The following is a 22,213-nucleotide window of genomic DNA, read 5'->3' as shown; positions in this document are numbered from 1 at the left end:
ATTCATTATTATGCATATAATCTACACTACTTATTCACTGCTATACACGCCATACTATCCATTAATTATTATACGTATAATATACACACACCATTCATTATTATACACATACTCTACACTACGTTCAATATTAGACAAATATTCTATACTACCCATAAATTAGTACACATATAACGTACACTCCCCGAAGAATCATTACATGCTGTCCCCATGCTAACCTTCTAATGAATGAGTGGAATTCACCTGATGCTACGTCACAGGTCAGATGCGGGTCAAATCGACTGGATCAGTGTTCTTTCCCCGAGCGTTTTACAAAAAGTCGCTTTATTAATAATTGGGGTGGTATTTTTGTTTTTTATGGTTAATAATGTAATCTTTACGTATTTTTTTTTATATACTGTGTATTAATAATGTGCCATGATTGTGGACCTTTAACTTTGGGGTGTGCATTAAAATGGCATGGCCATTCATCATACATTTAAGTTGTGTTTCAAAATCAACATTTCAATCATTGATGGTTAGAGACTGGAAAGTACTTTGTTGTATTGTTCAGTTCTTACCCGGCATTAAATTTGTATTCCTACACTTTTTATCACTGTCGGTGTTTTTTTCCCTACAAACAGAAAAAGTCATAACAAACTTTGTCAACGTTAAATAAAATCAAACAAACATCTTATTTATTTAGAAAACACATGACACGTCTACAATAGAATTACCAAAAATAATCAAAACAAATAATAAAATATTAGCTATTGTTTTTATTACTATTTTAATTAATCCAGCCATGTGTTCTATATGACGCTTTTTTCATAACTTATATGCACAAAATATGAAGGAAAAAAATGTGTACAAAATATATTGTTCCAACTGATGACAGATTTGATTTTAGGCAACGGATATTAAGTATCAAACCTAATGCACATAATGCAGGGATAGTAATATGACCAGCGTAATGCAGTTTTGCGGTGCAGTATCATATGAATAAGTTTAAAACATCAATGCTATTACTTTGCTATTTGGAGATTCAAATTTAAGTGTCCAAGATAATATCTCTATATTTAAATCTGTTCAGAATTTTCTTATTAATAGTAAGCGTTTCGAGATCAATTAACCGTTTAACCATTCTAACTGTTTGCTATTTATTCTTTGTTTCTTCTACACACTCCTCTCTTCTATTCCCCCAACTATCCGTGTTATCTTTATTGTAATATTGTTCTAGCCATCTTGATGTATAACATGTATATTTGTTAAATGTAGGGAGAGGCCTTAATATAGGCACTTGCCTGTTGGCCAATCCCAAATTTTATTTGCTAATAAATATTGTTTAAACTAAAACATCAATGCGGCTAATCTACATACTGTTTTGACTAAGAATTATATAGTTAACTGGTCATGTAGCTGAAGACTTGACGATGAAAAAAACCCCGTTTATTTTGTTTAACGACACCACTAGTTTACATTGATTTATTAATCATCGGCTATTGGATGTCAAACTTTTGTGATTTTGACATAAAGTTTTAGAGAGGAAACCCGCAACATGTTTCCATTAGTAGCAAGAGATCTTTTATATGCACCATCCAACAGGTAGGATAACACATACCATGACCTTTGATATACCAGTCGTGGTGCACTGGCTGGGACGAGAAATAGCCCAATGGGCCCACCGACGGGGATCGATCCCAGACCGACTTGACAATGAATTCACCTTGGACTATCAGCTAATTAGTGTGGGACCCCGCTGCCGATACTCGTTTCGATTAGCAGCAAAGGATTTTTTTTAAATATAAATTATTCCTTGGATAGGATAGTGCTCACCCAGTTGTTAAACTGGACATGACTAGAATGGGCAACTCTGAAAACAAGATTCTGGGGAACAGTCGCAGACCTTTGGAAGACATCCGGGATGATGGCACCAGCGGGACACAACTGTCGAACGCATCTAAGAAAAGCGTGGATCCATTCAGCTGATTGGGATGTTTACCGTTCCAACCAGTGCACCACAACTGGATAAAGGCCGTGGTATGTGCTTTCCTATTTGTGGGAAAGTGCATAATTATACAAGATCCCTTGCTGCATTAGGAAAAATGTGTCCTCTGATGACTACGAGTCAGAATTACCAAACGTTTGACATCCAATAGCCGATGATTAATTAATAAATGGCCTCTAGTGGTGTCGTTAAACAAAACAAAATTCTTCTAATAAGAAAAGCAGGCTGATTAAAAAGAAATGAGATGGAAATCAAAAGCGAAAAAGTGTTTTTGAAAAGTTACGTGACGTAGCTCAGTGGTAAAGCGCTCTCTTGATATGCGGTCGGTCTATGATGGAATGGAACCTCGTTGGTGGGCCCATTGGGCTATTTCTCGTTTCAGCCAATGCACCAAGACTGGCATATCAAAGGTTGTGGTATGTGCCATCCTGTCTGTGGGATGGTGCATATATAAGATCCCTTGCTACTAATGGAAAAATGTAGTGGGTTTCCTCTCTAAGACTATATGTCAAAATTACCAAATGTTTGACATCCAATAGCCGATGATTAATAAATCAATGTGCTCTAGTGGTGTCGTTAAACACTAGGGATTAACAATATATTAGCCTGCGTCTGCAGTAATTATAAAGCACATCCAAAACAGAATAGTTCAGTATTGATTGTCGTGTATTTTTTGATCAAACATAATTAAAGAATGAAAATGAGTTTACAGGTTATCAGAAATTACTAAGACTTATGTCCAGAAAAATGATTACTTTTTCCCCAGCTTCATGTTCGTCACGGCTGAATCCGTAATTAAGTGGAGGGTACGGTAAGGTCATGCGGAATGATGGTGGGGTGGAGGGGGGCAAAGTGTGTGTGTGTGTGTGTGTGGGGGGGGGGGGGGGGTGATGAGACATGGCGTTGGATTTAACCCAGAGATACAATGGCCGGCTTCTGTGCGTGACAAACTGAAATTATTTTACGCTGGATATAAGCTTGCGATAAATAATAAATAGTAGTTAATCAATCTCACCATGTGAAGGTCCAAGCACGACCATCATTGAGACAAATTCTGACTTCTGCCAGAGACTTCAGTTCAGAAGGGAGAAATGGTAGTGTTTTTAATATTTTATTTATTACCCTCCATATGTTTTATTAATTTTCGCTGGAATTTAATTCGATGGCTTGAACACTACGTCACCGACGCCTATTTATACATCGATTCCGATGTATGGTGAAATGTACATTTGTTGGTGTCTTTTTTCTTCCTTTTTTTTATTGGGGTGGGGTGGGGGGTGGGGGGTACAAAGCACACAAAGCTTGCATTTTTATTCATTGTTAACACTGGTTGACATTTAGCAACTGAACATTAACAAAAACGATATACAAAATGATTGTAAATAAAATTGTGTTTAACAAACCAAGCTTTTCTCACAATAAACGTCTGTAATAGAAATTTAATGTCAATAGCGTGTGTGACCCCCACAGGCCTGATTCACTGCTTGGCAACGCATGGGGAAGCGTTCTACCAAACTAAGGAAATCGATTTTAGAAATCTGGCGCCGTTCTTGTTTCAAAATATCTGCAAGTTCTTAGAGAGTGTTTGGAGCTTGTAGTCGATTTGAAATTCTTTGCTGAAGAATGTCCCAGGCGTGTTCGATTGGGCTGAGAGCAGGTGAATACGGCGGTCAACCCATTTATTTGATTTTTCCCCCCATGTGCATCAGTCTTACACGATAACGTCTGATCGATCATTAAGTTTAGATGCGGAGTTGCTCCTCTAAAAGTTGAAACTGGTCGATATAATAATACACCGCTGGAAGAAAGGACATGTTTCAGTTGTCTTAACCACATTGATAACGTCTGATCGATCATTAAGTTTAGATGCGGAGTTGCTCCTCTAAAAGTTGAAACTGGTCGATATAATAATACACCGCTGGAAGAAAGGACATGTTTCAGTTGTCTTAACCACATTGATAACGTCTGATCCATTATTAAGTTTAGATGCGGAGTTGCTCCTCTAAAAGTTGAAACTGGTCGATATAACAATACACCGCTGGAAGAAAGGACATGTTTCAGTTGTCTTAACCACATTGAAGACGAGTGTCGTTTAAAACTGGTCGATATAACAATACACCGCTGGAAGAAAGGACATGTTTCAGTTGTCTTAACCACATTGAAGACGAGTGTCGTTTAAAACTGGTCGACATAACAATACACAGCTGGAAGAAAGGACATGTTTCAGTTGTTTTAACCACATTGAAGACGAGTGTCGTTTCATTTCAACTTATTTTCGTTCTTATATTCATATAAGGTTCAAGCTGCCCTGGGCACACACACTCAACTATCCGGGTTGTCTGTCCCGGACAGTGGGTTAATTATCGTTAGTGGTTAGTGAGAGAAAAGAGGGTGTATCCATTGAGTCGTTAAAACTTGCTCTGGGTGGGAGCCGATACCGAGCTGCGAACCCAGTACCTACCAGCCTTATGTCCGACGGCTTAACCACGACACAACCGAGACCGGTTAAATAAACAACAACACAGGATATGTTTTAGTTGTCTTAACCACAATGAAAACGAGTTTCACGTCCTGCTTAACTGCCCATTATATGCTGACATAACGTTAGAACTACTCACACACTGTAGAACTTTACTTTTTAATTATGATGACTGCACCGACATGCAGAAATTGTGTATTATTTTTTCCTGTCCTGATATATGTATCTTAACTGCCAACACCTGCCATAGCATTTTTAAATATCGAAAATCCCTTTTATATATTATGAGATGATTACGTTATGTCAGCATATAATGGGCAGTTTAGCAGTGCGTGACATTCGTTTTCAGTGTAGTTAAGACAACTAAAACATGTCCTGTCTGTATGTCTGTCCATTAACAGCAAAGCGTTTCCAACATAAGGTTTAACAACTGAGCCAGCGCTCAACAACTGGTGTAACAAAGGCCGTGGTATGTACTATCCTGTCTGTGGGGTGGGGCTAATCGAAAAGACGCCATATAATCGTAAATAAAATGTGTTGAGTGCGTCGTTAAATAAAATATTTCCTTCCTTCCTTTAACAACTGGATCAAAACTTGCAAACACTGAGAAAAAAAAACCCTGACAAAGCCGTGCACAAGTTCATTGCCTTCACTGACTGTGATTCTATCAGTTCATTTGTGCGTAAAGGCAAGGTGGGACCCCTGCGTGTGCTGCGAAAAAACCCCACAATATATTCCAGTCTTCACAACTTTCGGTACAACCCCGACTCTTACTCCAGAACAGTTTGATGATTTGGAGGCATTCACATGTCTTTTGTATAGGGCAAGATCAGGCGTTAAGGTCATAAATAAGCTCCCATATACTATGTTCATGATACGGTACACACCAAAGGACCACCTACTATCCAGCAAGAGTGGCATCGACCTAAGTTTGCTTCCACTCTGCAGATCCTCGTTGAGGATACATGTTGTACGTGCTAACCATCAGGCTTTCATTTGGAACCAAGCTGATATGGCATGTCCAGTCGTGCCAAAGCCAGAAAATGGTCACGGATGGGTACTAAAAGGAGACAAATTGGCGTACCAATGTACAGAAAATGAAATGCTTCTACATGATCTGGTAGATTTGGTACTGGAACAGGTTGATGACGAAAAGGATAGTGGAAATGACTACTACAACATTCAAGAGGACATATTTGATGATGACAATGACGACTACGATGAAGACGATGGTGATGGCGTTAAGATTTGATTGACATTCCAGGAACACTGAATACTAGACACATGTAGTAAATATTCACTTTTTCCAAAGGAAGTCATAAAATTAGTTTGCCTTGATCATGTGTGTTATGTTTGATGATGATGATGATGTAAGAGGATATATTTGATGACGATGACGACGACGACGACGACAACGACAATGTTTAACCGGTAATTCAGGAACATTGAATATTTAAACACATAGCAAAATAGTCATATATTTAGATTTACCATGATCGTGTGTAATGACCTTGACCTTAAATTACCTAGGTCGTGATTGGAATCAACTAGACAGCTTCAAAACTATATATAGACACTTATTTTGTGTTTTTAGGTTGCTTGGTTACATAGATATGTCATTTTCTGAAATTCAAAATGTTTCATCACTGTGTTGCCATGACAACAGCCCTGGCGCCCACCCCCACCATCAATTTTATGGCAAACAAGCAAATTATGATAGCGGAGGGTCCTGGCTAACTGAAAAACATGGTGACCGAAAATCCCTAAAGGGAGGGGGGGGGGGGGGGGGAATGGTTTCGATATGTTGGCCCATAGACTATATGTTTGTGTTTATAATGCTAATTGTCCTGATTCAGCTAGTGGTGGGGCGGGACGTAGCCCAGTGGTACAGCGCTCACTCGATGCGCGGTCGGTGTGGGATCGATCCCCGTCGGTAGGCCCATTGGGACTATTTCTCGTTCCAGCCAGTGCACCACGACTGGTATATCAAAGGCCGTGGTATGTGCTACTCTGTCTGTGGGATGGTGCATATAAAAGATCTCTTGCTGCTTATCGAAAAGAGTAGCCCATGAAGTGGCGACAGCGGGTTTCCTCTCTCAATATCTGTGTGGTCCTTAACATATGTCTGACGCCATATAACTGTAAATACAAGGTGTTGAGTGCGTCGTTAAATAAAACATTTCCTTCCTTCTTCTTCAACTAGTGATAGTTTAAACAGTCGTGCAAACGTACAGGCGGCTTACATTTTCACGTTAATTGTAGATAAATACAGTGTTTGTGTTGTCCACAGAAACATAACAATCAATGTTATTGCCAGGGATAATAACAACAAAGTGTTCATTGACGTGGTCATGCATAAAGTGATTTCATTAGTGAAAAGTAAAGAATAAAATAGTTGGGATGTTATCTCAAAAACAAAAATAAATAAATAAATAAATAAATAAAAATAAATACATTAAATTAATTTTTTGAAATAAATCCAACAAATTAAGATGCCTTAGATGCACGTCAAATAATATAATTGTTTTATTTAGCTGCATGATAAATTATAGAAAAGCTCGCTTATCGATCACCGGTAGATTAGCGCGCCTCGTTGGTTTCTAATGCATGTTTGGAAATGTTCTTAAAGCAACAACAGTAGTCTTAATCAGTATTTAAAAGAGAGTACGGCTCTTTAGATATTCTTTTTTGTTTAACGACACCACTAGAGTGCAATGATTAGATGTCAAACATTTGGTAATTTAAAATACAGTGACTGTATGAGACTGACAGTTTTAGAAAGGAAACCCGATACATTTTTCCATTAGTAGCAAGGGATTTTTTTTTATATGCATCATCCCACAGACAGGATAGCATTTGATATACCAGTCGTGGTGCACTGGCTGGAACAAGAAATACCTTTCTGGGCCCACTGACTGGAATCGATCCTAGACCGACCGCGTATCAGGCGACAGCTTTAAACTAGGCTACGTCCCGCTTAGGCTCTTTAGATGTGCAATAATTTGATTTTACACGCACCCTTTTAAATAAAAATGTTTGTTTTTTTGCACAAGTGGCTAACTCAGAAGTTTGGTAGGATTCCCGACATCCCTGGCATATAGTAAAGTAATCGCGACACTTCGTCGTGAAAATGCGAGAGAAAACACGCTACCGTGGGGCCATGCCAAAACGGTAAACTTGACCACCCCACCCCACCCCTACTATCATAGATTTACATAACACGACAAAAAATACGGTAGCCTTTAATGGAAAAAATGTTGCGATTTTCCTCTAAGACTATAATATTATGTCTATTACCAAGTGTTTGACATCCAATAGCCGATAATGAATAAATAAATGTGCTCCAGTGGTGTCGTTAAACATAACAAACTTTAACCTTTTGTACACAAAAAAAAGAAGAGGAAAAAACCCCATAGCATTTTATTACATCTGCTGCGTTGTTAATCCGATACTGACCCTGTCCCAACCAATGCTATGCCATACGACTAGTGTTTCAAAGACCGCGGTATGTGTTGTCTTGTCTTTGGGATCGTGCATGATCTACATTTGCTGCTATTCGGTATTCTTTATATTTGGCTCTCTCTCTCTCTCTCTCTCTCTCTCTCTCTCTCTCTCTCTCTCTCTCTCTCTCTCTCTCTCTCTCTCTCTCTCTCTCTCTCTCTCTCTCTGTCTCCCTCCCTCCCCTTTCTCTCCCTCCCTCTCTCGCCCCCCTCCTCCCCTCCCTCTCTCCGTCTCTCTTGCTCCCCTCCTCCCCTCTCTCTCTATCTCTCTCTCTCTCTCTCTCTCTCTCTCTCTCTCTCTCTCTCTCTCTCTCTCTCTCTCTCTCTCTCTCTCTCTCTCACTCACTCACTCTCACTCTTCCATCAAGTTTTAAAATAGCCATATAATTTTTTGGTTCACACAAAATAGTCGCAATTTAAAATCTGTTGCGGTGTCGTTAAGATGAATATTCCTTAAGTCGTGGAGGCGCCAGCACACACACGATCTGATAAATTAACCGGTATCTATTCGTGGGATGGCAGGAAATCACAGTCGCGCGAAATAGCTAAGACAGCCAAGGGAAGTAAGCGAGACGGTTCTGTCAGAAACGCGGAAGCAGAGTCGAGTTTGGAAATAGCAGAATCATGGCAGCTAAGAGCTCCGTGGAAAATTCTCGTCTACCGCCTAGCAACGATAACTGGATGGCCAAACTTCCTCAAAAATTACAAAACATACCTCTGAATCAACTCTCGATACCAGGTATTTACTTTTATTTTACAGGTGTTCAAAGAGAAAACGAAAACTTAAACGAGATGGTTGTGGAATAAGCAAACGCTAACGCCGGTGTAGGTTGGTGATATTCCGACTCCTGATAATGTTCGTCCCTAAAACAGCATTGTTTCCACCGTTCTTATCAACCAAACTGTGAAATTGTTTTTTTTAAGTATGATATCTTCTGTTATCAAATGAAAAACCTCGTTATAACAACCTTTTGATTTTGCTTTTAGCATGTGTACTTCACACGTTCTTCCGAGCGTCTGCTAAGTAAGAAGGGGCCAATCAAAAATTACGTAACGCATATGTAGTGGTGCAATATTATGGATGTGTTACGAAACATTATCGGGAAGCGAGGGGTATTTATCAATAGTTACGTAATGTTTTCCGTAACATCTACGATTTCTATTTATGAAGTAAAAAGTAGCCAGCCATTGCTATTTTGTTCTTCAACATGATTTTCTATGTTAACAACTACGAAAAATTGCTCTCCTACCTTTATTTTTCGTTAGCTTTTACTCACATTTTGTCTTTACAAATTGTTGGGGAAATCTAAAGGTAATGAGAGGTAGGAGACTCAGAGTAATCTATAATGTGGTTCAGACTTTACATAAAGCTATGTTCAAATTTTTGTAAAACTGAGTAGATCATAATTTATGTTTAAAATAGGATTCAACTGGCATTTTTGTGAAGTAGGTTTAAATGCAACCCCTAATTGTAATTATAATTAAAAATTATTAACTTCTAGGACAATTATGCCTAATTTTAATATATCTCCAAATGAAAGTTTATCACATTCAGACGAGTAAATGAATTACCTAAGCAACTCGTTAAAGTGTAAAGTTTGTTTTGTTTAATGACATCACTAGAGGATGTTGATTTATTGATCATCGGCTATTGGATATCAAACATTTTGTTTTGACATATAGTCTTAGAGAGAAAACCTGCTACATGTTTCCAAGAGTAGCAAGAGATCTTTCATATGCACCATCCCATAGACAGGATAGCACATGTATACTATGGCCTTTGATATGCCAGTCATGGTGCATTGGCTGGAACGAGAAATAGCCCAATAAGTCCACTGATGGGAATCAATCTCAGACCGGCTGCACATCAGACGTAAAAGACATATTGCTAGGATTGATAATTTAGTAAATTTACACAAATTGTAAAATGGTTATTACTACAAGCCATGTAAAATTGTATAATGGATGCACAAATGAAGCAATTTGTGGAGGCCTGTGAATCCATTGATGGCAATTGACAGTATGACGCAACACACCTCAGATGAGCACTGTACCACTGAGCTGCTTCTTGCCCCACTGAAACACATTCAGCTTGCACTTGCCTCGTACTTGCTCAAAGATGGAGGCTGGTATTATCGAAATAAGCACTTGTCTGTTTGTCCTTACAAGTGAAAATGAGTTTGGCAGTGTTCGAGATTAACAAATACCAAATTTTAATTGTGGATACCAGACTTCAAGAACTCAGTATCCCCCGGCATACCATATAATGTTGGGGTTTTTTAATCCTGAGTTTTTATTTTTCGTTGAAACAATGTAAGTGATAATTTTTTCGAGCTCGTACCCAGTCTAATGCTATAAGCCCTAACAATATCTCTTCCCCCCCCCCCCCCCCCCCCCCCCCCCCCCCCCCCCCCATCTCGTACCCAGTCTAATGCTATACTGGAGCAATAGCGGCATAGCAAAAGACTGGGAACCGCTGAGTCGCTATTGTTTTTTGTTGGGATGTTTTCTTCCAGTCTTAAGTGTTCCTTAATTAGGCCTAGTAATTCCAAAGTCTATAAAAACACTGAAAAGGCAAGTAGCCATTATAAAGTGTTTTCAGCCAATACACCCTTTTTTATTTATTAAAATTAAATTTGCTTGCTTGATATTTGAATGTTGGGTAACCATATGCAAAAGTGGGATGCTAAATTCTCAGGTGGGATACCAGATTTTGAAATGTTAGTATCCAACTGGGATACTGCACAAAACCTTTTAATCTCGAACACTGGTTTGGACAAACAAATTTTACCTCAATGGTTGTTCTATGGACAAGTCAAGCATGAGAATTTGCTGCATTTACATAGTTTACCATGTTTTAAGGGCCACCAAGACCATTCCTGCAATTTCTGCAAAGCTGAGAAAATCTCAAAATGCCATTATAGGGTCCCTAAGGTGGGTAAGGTACTACTATATTATATTCGCCCTGGTTAGTTTTTCTTCCAATTTGGTTGCACCAACTGAAGCGGTAATCTCATAGTTTATATATGTAGTGGTTTTCTTATCAAACTCGCATGAAGCATACATATCCTGAATATCAATAATTTTTACAATGTATTATTTTCAAATTACTATATGTATAGAACTTTCAGCTTATATTTAACATTTTAACTGGACTGGTTTGACTCCCTTGGTAATATGCTTTCAATCATTCAGTTGCTGTACAAGTCTGTTCCCATGCCCAAGCAAAAAATTTGATGCAGTCAAAAACATCAACCTTGCACTTAAATGGAATTTAGGTCTCCTTGTTTGAAATTTCTCACCTGAAATTATACAATATGTATGAAGTATAGTTATTTTAATTTAACACATCAATTTCTTAATTTGTTTTCTCATATACATGTACTTGTTTCAAGTTTGAGAAACAGAAGCCATATTTTCTAATAAGGTTGATATTTAATATTTACACACAAAAAACTACATTTTTAACTGGGGGTTCTGTGATTTTCTACAATGAACACTGAAGTAATTCTGGAAGTCATGTTTGTGTTTTCCCTAGGCTTGACTAGTTTGAGTTTGGTTACAATGCTTGATTTAAAAATATTAATCAAAACTTTTAGCAATCATTTAGAAATGGAAGCAAGTGCATGTCTCTATCAGAGTTAGTTCTGTGAATAATTCATGTTGCATGATTCATTTGGCAGCCATATGTAATGGTTCAGTTTCAACTTTGGAGTTGTTTGCTCCTTTCAGTGGTGCTACTGTGATTAGTTTGTCATTGTTCAGAAGTGTGTTCTGTAATTGGTTGTCCAGAAGGAACATGTTCTATGATTGGCTGTCGATAAGAGCAAATGGAGGTGATAGGGTCTCACTCAAGACACCAAATCCAATTACAGTTTTCCAAATCAGCCGGTTCACTTGCACTGCTGTAATAATAGGGTCAGTTTAGATATTAAGATACAAGATTGATAGATTTCCTGTGTTTCCATTCACAAAGTGCTGTTGCCAGACCATCGTGACCTCTCCTCCTGTCCCGGACTTATAGTCACTGGCAAAGTCAGAGGTTAAGCACGAGATTGGGAATTGGGATTGGGAACTCTATTAATGTTCCCATATCCTTGAAGGTTCAGGCATGCCGACCATGGATCCAGCCTCTTGACATAGCCAGTGGGTGGTTCCGGGGCAGGATAAGCACGAAACCTTCATGGTATATGAGCATGTTAATAGAGTTTCAGATCTGTGGCCTAATTCACAAAGGTCTCTTAGGCTCTGCTAGACAACAAAACATCTTCTTTGCAAGTCTTTTAGCATTGCACTGTGATATCGCAAAGTTGTGAAAGTTTAGTGAATTAGGTCCCAGATCACCATCGTGAAGCAGGAATGACAATATACTTGTGAAGTTTAAATTGATTGAACTTTGAATTATTCAGTCCATTCAGCATGGTTTACTGTTAGATTATAAATTTACAAGACTTACAGTAATCATGGTAAAAGATAGTTGTTTTACACTTGCAAAAGGTATTTTTTGATAATTACACACCCATCCTCGCCTCCCACCCCCGAACCCCACAAACCTTCCCCCCCCAAAAAAAACAAAAATAAATAAATAAAACAAACATAACAAAATCTTTACTCCTGGGCTTTAGTTTTTTGATTGAGAAAAATCATGACGAGTTGCCTATCTCTCTCCTAAAATGGTGCTAGGCAAGTAATCGCATGAAGTTTCAAATACAATTTATAGCCAATTTATTGCTTGCGATCAATTTGTCAACTTTTCCAGACAAGTATGAAAGGGAGTGGGAGTGAACACTTGCCGTTCCTGGCAAAGTCTGGGCCTGACAATGTGGTAATCAACAGGTGTTAAATGTTAGCTGTAGCATTTCATCGAGTGTTGAACAAGACATATTGCTACTCCATGTACTGGTATATACCGTAGAATAGGCTGCTATAACTGCTTAATGTCAGATTTTCCACTCAGGATAGAGGATAATGAATGCATGCCTGAAGGTTTTTTTTCATAAACAGACTTATAAACATTGATTAATTTCCATCCTTTTCTGTTTACCTATAAGCCATTAACAATTGTTTGTCCTAAGGTAATTTTGTCTTTCAAGTCTTCATTAAAATGATGTTAGCTGCATTAACCCATGCAGCTGAAATAGCTGCTTGCATGTTGTGATTATGTGATTGTTTTACCTGGTAAATATCTTGATCAGACTGATCCCCGCGTATCAGCCAGGTCTCAGTATGAGCCAGGTCTCCATTACTAATGAATGACTGGTCAAACAGCTACATCGGCTGTTGGGTGTCACACACTGGTGTAATAGTAATGATTTTACAGTAATATTGGGATAAAGCTGATGAAAATAGAAAATACCGGTACTTCAATCTAATGTTTCATGGTTGTGTTGGTTGTTTGAGTTTGTAAAGTGTCAGTGAAATTTGAAACCATTGTGATTTGTGTTTTGTATTACTTGTAAAATTGATATTTTTATAATTTCTTATGATACACTAATTATATGTGTATAAACTTTAAAAGAAAAAATCAAGTTGGCAGGTATACAGTAATTAAGGTAGGTCAGTTTACTGGAATCATTCCAGTTGTAGTCTTTATAAACAACTTGTATTTATGAACAGTAATGGAACCCTGTGAGTATACATATAATGAAGAACTAAGCTGAACTTCAAGACTGGCCTCGGTGGTGTCATGGTTAGGCCATCAGACACAAGGCTGGTTGGTACGGAGTTCACAGCCCGGTACCGGCTTCAACCCACAGCGAGTTTTAATGACTCAGTGGGTAGGTGTAAGACCACTACGCCAACTTCTCTCTTACTAACCACTAACAACTAACCCACTGTCCTGGACAGACAGCCTAGATAGCTGAGGTGATCCCAGGCCAGCGTGCTTGAATGTTAATTGGATATAAGCACGAAAAAAAAGTTGAAGGAATGAATTAATAAACTTCAAGGAATATTTAATATTTACATAGAAAAAATATTTCTTCCCATTTTGATGATTATTTGGCCATAAATCCACAACAATCACTATTGGGCGTTAAGTGTGTTAACTGGCTTTTGATTATCTTATCCAGTTTATGAGGCTTCGCAGTCACAACTGTCAACTATAGAGTGATTACTGTGAAGCAGTACAAAATATTAATTCCCATTTAATTCAAGCAGAAATGAATTATACCTCAGATGTTTCACCACATCAAGTGGTGAGTGTTAATTTGAACATACCAGATAAATGTTGAATGCTTGTTGTGGGCGTAAGCTTTTAGATTCCTGGAAGTGTGCCCAAATGAGGATAGGGAGGTGAATCATAAGTTTGAGGCTTTTATTAGGTGTTTTTTTTTTTACCAGGATATAGACCATGACAATTTCACTAATCTGCCTTTAATATAGAGCTGGGCAGTATACCATGTATATACCGTTCAATATTGAAATCATGTCAATACCGATTTACCGTATCGAGCAAATTTCAAAATACCGAAATGTTATAAATATTTCCCGGCATTTAGTAAAGCACTAAAAATATATCTGACAAACACAATTTTTTTTTTTTTTTAAATGGGTTGGGTATAAATCAGATGAGAGCTTTGTGTATGGAATTTAATTTTATTTAGATGCAATTAGCGGGTGAGCCTTAACTCAGGCATGCATTTAAAGCAGAGTATACCTAAAACACCGCTCAATATTGGTATTGTGTCAGTACTGAATACCATACCAATACTGAGGTAAATCACCCCCCAAAATACCGATACCATTACCAAACCTCAAAGTTGAACACCACCCGGCTCTACTTTAATACCTATTTAAGTAGCTAGGTTGTTTATTTATTTTTTATATTTAAAAAAAAAAAAGCCAAACCCATAGTCATCGCCATCGTGTAGAAAGTATTACCATTGATATTTTCCATGACAGTTATGGATTTCATGATTGACCGTCGCATTGTTAGAACTCAACCAATCTATTTCCAGTTATAAATAATTAGCAGAACTCCATTGAAGTTGATGACAGTGACTTTTTTCGCACCTTTGTTTTGTCTTCATACACAATAAATGTGACATATCTTACTGTAATTTCACTTTAAATCTGTATTTTGTAAATAGTACTTTTTTTCTCTCATTTTTTTCAAACACACTTATGTGCATTCATAATTTTCAAACAAAACATTTTCAACAGCAATTCTGCATTGATATTTTCCAGTGTTCTAAAAACGGAAATGACGTATAGTCAGTTTATTGGTATTGAAAGGAGATGCAAAGTGACATGACATCATTCAAATTCAAAATTAGCTATACTATTATAGTGTTTTGCCACATTAAAATAAAAACAGGTTTGCTTACTTTGACCCTTATATAGGTTTAAAATATGAAATAACTAAAAAGTACAATTCATTAAATATATTATTACCATTGGATATGTTATATTTGTGTACGAAGCCAAAGCAAGGGTTAGCAAAAAGTGACTGTCATCCACCTTAGATTTTAGCATGCTATAACTATAATAAGTCCCTGCATACATGTGTATTTCTAAGATCAACATTTTACAGACTAAGGGACGTGTACGTGTGTATGTTGTTAATTGTTATTTTCAAGAAATGAAATGTCATTTGTCTATATGACTGATACTGTGAATTATACTAAGTATGTTTATTAGCAGGAGGAGGGCAACAATATTCGATGGCTGCTGCAGCCACCATCATCTCCTACTTTATCAGGTTATTAAAAATCTTGCTGTGATCAGTATACATGTATGTAGCTGCCTTCTGAACAGCCTCCTTCTTTCAAAGATAATGAACTCCCTCAGCTGAAGTTACAGAGCCTGTTTCTCTTTAAACGCAGGTGTTTAAACATTAATTGTAAATGTGTGAAACTATTCATGTACAAAACAAAAACAGGCTTTGTAAATTCAACTCCATGTGTTTTAAAGGGTTATTTTCACATCTATAAATAACTACAAAGTAATCAATCCCACGCATAATATTTCTATAACTAACTCAAGAAAAAAATAAACAAATATATTTGACAAGAGCTGCCATTGTTGCAAGTTTGCAAATTATTGACATAGCACCTTTAATTCTGACATGTATCTATGTAGGAACTGAATTGTGATTTGATTATAACTGCACATTGACAGCAGTTGAGCAGACAGAATAAAACTATTCATCATTAATTACAGCCCTTCACTGCCCAAGTGGCCACTTAATATTGGTAATTTGTCCATGCAGATGTCATCAGTCATTTGGCTCAATGTATGGTTTGACAGATTGATTGAAACATATACCTGTTGGACTGTCAGGTGGCTTTGAACTTTCATGGCTCAATGGATATTTGTTGTGTTGTGGGGTTTTTTGTCCCATAAAAAGTGGCATCAATACTTACTGACATCTATATAGAGGTTATTACCAGAGTGTTTTTCAGTATTGTCAATATCGTATATTAGGAATAAAAATTGTATTATGCGAGCCTCTGGCAAGCATAATACATTATTTTTATTCCTAATATATCATTATATGATATTGACAATACCGAAACACACAAGGGTAATAATCTCTTTATCATATAATCTCAAGCTTAATACAACATGTTTTTGTAAACTGTACATGCAACTTTAATTCCAGTCTGCCATTACTAGATATTCAAATGATCTAAGAATATGTGACATGGTGTCTTTTTGAATGGAAATGATGTCAAACTTGAAAGATGTTAGTTTGGATGTCCTTACATCAAAATAAACTAGTGCCCAATGTTTTTTGTTTCCTGAATGCTGGACAGCTTTCAGTGTAAAATTGCTGTTGAAATGTTTTTATTTGATGACTATGAATGCATACGTCAATTATGGAATGTCACCAACCTAGTACATTTGCTTAAATGTCAATAAACCTATTGCCATGACCTCAATTAATTTACTTCTAATTTGCAAAGTTATCAAATTTTTTAAGTATGTGTCTGAAAAATATCACATACTTTGATTGCACTGAAAATGTAAGATATTATATGATAAATAAACATATTACATTTTTGTTTTCTTCGTGTTGAACTCTGGCATATTTTGTCTATTTATAAAGATTTAGCATACCAGACTGGTAGTGTTCCTTGACTAATATATATTAAAGGGTATTTTTCATTGCAACTTATTTCTGTGCTTACAATGTATATCCAATTAAGGCTCAAGCATACTGTCCTGGGCACACACCTCAGCTATCTGGGCTTTCTGTCCAGGACTGTGGGTTAGTTGTTAATTGTTGGTGGTTTGTGAGAGAGAAGAGGTTGTATAGTGACCTTACACCTACCCATTGAATCGTTAAAACTTGCTCTGGGTGGGAGCTGGTACTGAGCTGTGAACCCTGTACCAACCAGTCTTATGTCTGATGGTTTAACCACGACACCACCGAGGCCGGTCAAGGCTATGATTTGTACTATTTGGTATGTGTACACAATGCACATGCTATGGTGTTTGATAAATGTATAGCAATAGGGGAGTACTGGCTGAAACAGTCAAACCCCCAAATTAGTTGGATTGATCCTAGTTCCTGTTACAATGTTGCTGGTTGTCATTCAGTCACTGAGATAGCTACATCCCACTATCCTCAAGAGATCTGCATTCCAAGCTGGCACTCTATTTACAAATGAAAAATGAACCCAAGGAAACTAATTAACTGGATCTTCCATTCTGTTACTTTTTCTAAAGTAACCTTTAGTGTTGGAAGGCTTATTCAGAAACACAATTGTATTGGTAACATTTCTGTTGAGAAAACTCAAGCAGATATTGTCAGTATTTGTTTCATGTACATACATGTTTATGGCTTGTCTTCAAGGGACGGAACATAGCCCAGTGGTAAAGCACTCGCCTAATACGTGGTCAGTCTAGGATTGATGCCAGTCGTTGACCCATTGGGCTATTTCTCATTCCAGCCAGTGCACCACAACTGGTATATCAAAGGTCATGGTATGTGCTATCCTATCTTTGGGATGGTGCATATAAAAGATCCCTTGCTACTAATGTGAAAAAAGTAATGTTTCCCTTCTAAGACTATATCCATGGCAGAATTACCAAATGGTTGATATCCAATAGCCGATGATTAATAAATCAATGTGCTCTAGTGGTATAGTTAAACAAAACAAAACTTTTTGGCAACATTTCTGTTGAGAAAAGTCAAGAAGACATTGTCAGTAATATTAGTTTCATATATGCATGTTTTTGGCTTATCTGCCTGTGTACATCAGGAGCGGACTCTGATTTGTGCCGCTCTGCGCACCGTGGGGACTACAAGTTAACAAGATGAAGCGGCTGATGGCGTCTGTGATTGTGAATATTCAATTGTGGGCCCTCGGTCAATGGTGACCATGAAGAGATCAATGGGACATGCCGGCCTGGCTGTCTGCTACATGTTTCGTGATAGGTCTCACAGCTGCCTCCATTGATTTAATCACATTCTTTCCTTTTCTAATCACAGCAAGTGTGAGTCACTGGTACTTCCCTCAGCCACATTTATAAGTCAGTCCACCCAATATACATCATCGATTTACTCTCTTTGTTTACATGGGGATTTTTTTTTATGATCGTGATCGAAGCTAATTGATTAGCATACAGCAGTTCTGTTTTAATTACTTCCATTGTTATGTATCTATTTCTGATTAACTCTTATGGTAACACAAAATATTATTGAATGATGTTAGTCCTATTGTCCTGTCTGTCTGTTCAGATGTCTTGCATTCCATGCATCTGACAGCCTGCCTATACAAGACAGTACTTCAATATACAGTGAAACCTATCTAAACCAGATTGTGAACAAACCGGAATACTGTCAAAACTGGCCAAGATTCATGGTCCCGAATTTTCTAAGTTCTAAAATGTGACCCTTTTAAACACCAGATCCTGTCTAAGTCGTATACATTTTAGATCCCCAGTGTGATACGGTTTAGACAGGTTGCACTGTATATATATGTGATTATTAAATTAATTATTTAAAAAATTAAGTTTGAAAATGTTCTAATCATGAACACGTATGTGCACACACAGACACAACACACACACACACACACACACACACACACACACACACACACATGCCAAACATGGATAGATCTGGCATTTCTAATGAGGGGTAAGAATTCTAAAAGGGAACCTCAGATCTTCTGTCAGTTCAGGCCTATTTCACCCTGATATCTAAAGCATTTGGTGTTTATGAGATACAGAAACACTATATTTAAAATACAGTTAAAAGAATTCAGTGCTTTATTGAAATTGAACTAAGAAAAAGGAACTTGTCATGTTCATCCCAATACATGTACTCACACACACAATATGTGCTTGACTACACATAATCATGCATTTCAAACTATGCTTAATTAAATGTGAAGATAGCTGTAGAAGTTGAAGACACAGAAAACTGTTAGTTTATTCTTTTTAATTTATTTATCATTTCAGGTTCCCATGATTCCTTCTCATTTGGGTTGGACAGGTCGTCTGAGATTGGACCAGATACCGCTCAGACAATCCGTGATTTGGTGAAGGTGTTTGGTGCAATGGCCAAGGATGTGATCTACCGCTGGTCTATGACGCAGAGTCTGACCTTCACCCAGCAGCTGAATGCTGGGATCCGATACTTCGACCTGCGTATCTCGACGCGACAAACCTCAAGTGATATCTTCTTTCTGCACTGCCTGTTCGCACACAAGGTTGAGCCTTGTCTGCAGGACATCAACACTTTCCTGGAACAGCATCCCAAAGAGATTGCCATCCTGGACTTCAACCACATGTACGGTTTCAATGAAAGCACCCACCAGCAGATGCTGACCATGATCCAGGGAGTGTTTGGCAGCAAGCTCTGCCCTGTCCAGGACATGGAAAATCTGACCCTCAGTCAGCTGTGGAAGGACCATCTTCAGGTGATCGCCATTTACCACCAAGATGACTTGCCCAGGGAGTGCAACAACATCTGGCCGAAGACATCCGTCAGGAGTCCATGGCCCAACACTACAGATGTTGATCAGATGATAAAATTTCAAGAGCAAGTGTTTGCTGAAAGCCACACATGTAAGGACATTTTTCTAGTTCACCAGGGAGTGCTCACTCCAGATGCTACGTACATTATGAGTCGATTCACGGGAAGTTTAAGGACAGATCTGGTTGCCAAGGCTGTCCCGGCATTCATAAAATGGCTACAGATGAAGAAAGCAGATTCAAAAAATTTGAATATATGTGTTATTGATTACGTGGAAAAAGAAGGTTTTATTGGGCAAGTTATAGAGTTTAATAAGTGAAGAATGTAGGCCATAAAGGAATGGGTTTTATTATTATTATTATTATTCTGCTTCATGCAGGTTAGATTATTTTAATCATCTATGACTGTGAATATTGAGTTAAATCTTTTTCATCATAGTGTGGAAAGAGTCTACAGAATTATTGAAAGGACAAGTTATCCATCTAAATTTGAGATTGTTTACACCAGCATACAGAATGGATTTTAGAAGATTATGGAAGGGACCAGTTACCCATCTAAATTTGAGATCGTTTTCACCAGCATACAGAATGGATTTTAGAAGATTATGGAAGGAATCAGTTACCCATCTAAATTTGAGATTGTTTTCACCAGCATACAGAATGGATTTTAGAAGATTATGGAAGGAATCAGTTACCCATCTAAATTTGAGATTGTTTTCACCAGCATACAGAATGGATTTTAGAAAATTATGGAAGGGATCAGTTAAAAAATTTTATTGTAGATTTATTTTCACAAAAATACGGAAGAATTTTCACAAGACTATTGATGGATAAATTACTTGCAATCTTGTTTTATTGATTACATTGGAATATTTTAGAAGATTATTGGAGACACCCATTTTTGTTAACCATGTAGGATTTTTTATTTTTTTTATAGCAGAATTAATTGTCCTTATTAGTGATTTTAGAAGATTTTAAAAGAGACTGTTAAGATTTTTATCAGTTTAATTGTCATTGTTAATTTTTTTTGTGCAAATTATGAAATTATGGCACTGAAAGTTACCCTTACATATTTAAAGCAAGACAATGTATGTTTGTAATAGAAAACAGTAATTGTTTTGGGATATATATGCTTTATTGGCTGTATCTACATGTTGTAATGTATATGAACATACTCGTAAAATCTGCCAGTTACTGTTGTTTTGTGAGGCTGTTGTTCTAAATAATAATAATTTTCTGAAGGTGTAACAGAACAGTTGTTTGGTAGAGATTTAAAACCATTGTCAGGGGCCTAATTCACTAAACTCTCATAACTTTGCAAACTCCCATTGCAAGGACAATGCGATGTTGCTTAAGATAGCTTTGTGAATTACCTCTTGGGCCTAATTAAATCAACTCTAGCAATTTAGCCATCTCCCATTGCAGTGCAGAAATACATGCAAGGATGATGGGTGTGATGTTGTTTAAGGGAGCCTAAGAGAGCTTTACAAATTAGGCCCAGCTTTTTTTTTTCTGCTAACATGTGAAAATACTTTGGAATTTTCTAGAATTCCAGATTTTTGCACTTGTTTGATAAAAAGCTCACAAGAACATCCTAAATTTCAAAACCTTCAATTTATCCAATGCTATTGTCATCTTGGTGCTGAGATTTTTTTTTTTTTTTTAATTCTTATTTCTATGATTTACAATTCAGGGGGTTTTCAGACTGTTGGATGCATATAGATTTACTGACTGGTGATGTGTTTTCAAAATTGTTTTTTGAAGAGAAGTGGTGCATCCTTTTTGCAAGATATTCCTTTTAAACAACTAAAAATTTAAAAAAAGAAATCTACTTATTGATTCACTGGGAACATGGTGGGTCAGCTAGGTTACACTGTTGTAACAACTGATTACCTCATGCATAATATATGGGGTAGATACCAGTGTGGTGACTAATGTATGGGGTAGATACCAGTGTGCTGCATAATGTATGGGGTAGGTACCAGTTCATTTTCAGTGTGGTGCATAATGTTGGTGACGTAGGTTTCATTGTTCTGTCCCATTAACTGAAAGAGATAAAATAAAATGGCATAGTGATGAACTTCGTTGTAAGCAGTACATGCAGGGCTTAAGATTGCACCAAAGATGAGGCGATAAAATGTGTGTCTAAAATAAGCAAGCCCAAATTAAGTCTAAATATATAAACGTCAAAACATTTTACCACAAAATCAATGTAATTTTAAGCTGTAATTACATTAAAATAACTTGAACTGCATTTCTGAATGTGTACGACACTTTACCTGCTATTATTAACATTACTGCACTGAAAAGACCTTG

The 22,213-nt window shown here is 37.3% G+C and overlaps 1 protein-coding gene across 1 annotated transcript; it reads left to right on the top strand.

The window, feature by feature from the left end:
- Positions 1-8,589: 8,589 nt before the first annotated feature.
- On the top strand, positions 8,590-20,869 carry LOC121367766 (PI-PLC X domain-containing protein 3-like). Its single transcript, XM_041492127.1, has 2 exons — positions 8,590-8,705; positions 19,382-20,869. The coding sequence occupies exons 1-2, from the start codon at positions 8,591-8,593 to the stop codon at positions 20,215-20,217; spliced, it is 951 nt and encodes a 316-aa protein (XP_041348061.1). The 5' UTR covers position 8,590; the 3' UTR covers positions 20,218-20,869.
- Positions 20,870-22,213: the final 1,344 nt, after the last annotated feature.

This window comes from Gigantopelta aegis, chromosome 3, assembly GCF_016097555.1.
Source record: "Gigantopelta aegis isolate Gae_Host chromosome 3, Gae_host_genome, whole genome shotgun sequence".
Classification (NCBI taxonomy): Eukaryota; Metazoa; Mollusca; class Gastropoda; order Neomphalida; family Peltospiridae; genus Gigantopelta; species Gigantopelta aegis.
Note: the sequence above shows the minus strand (reverse complement) of the source record. Positions and strands in the feature narration are given on the sequence as shown.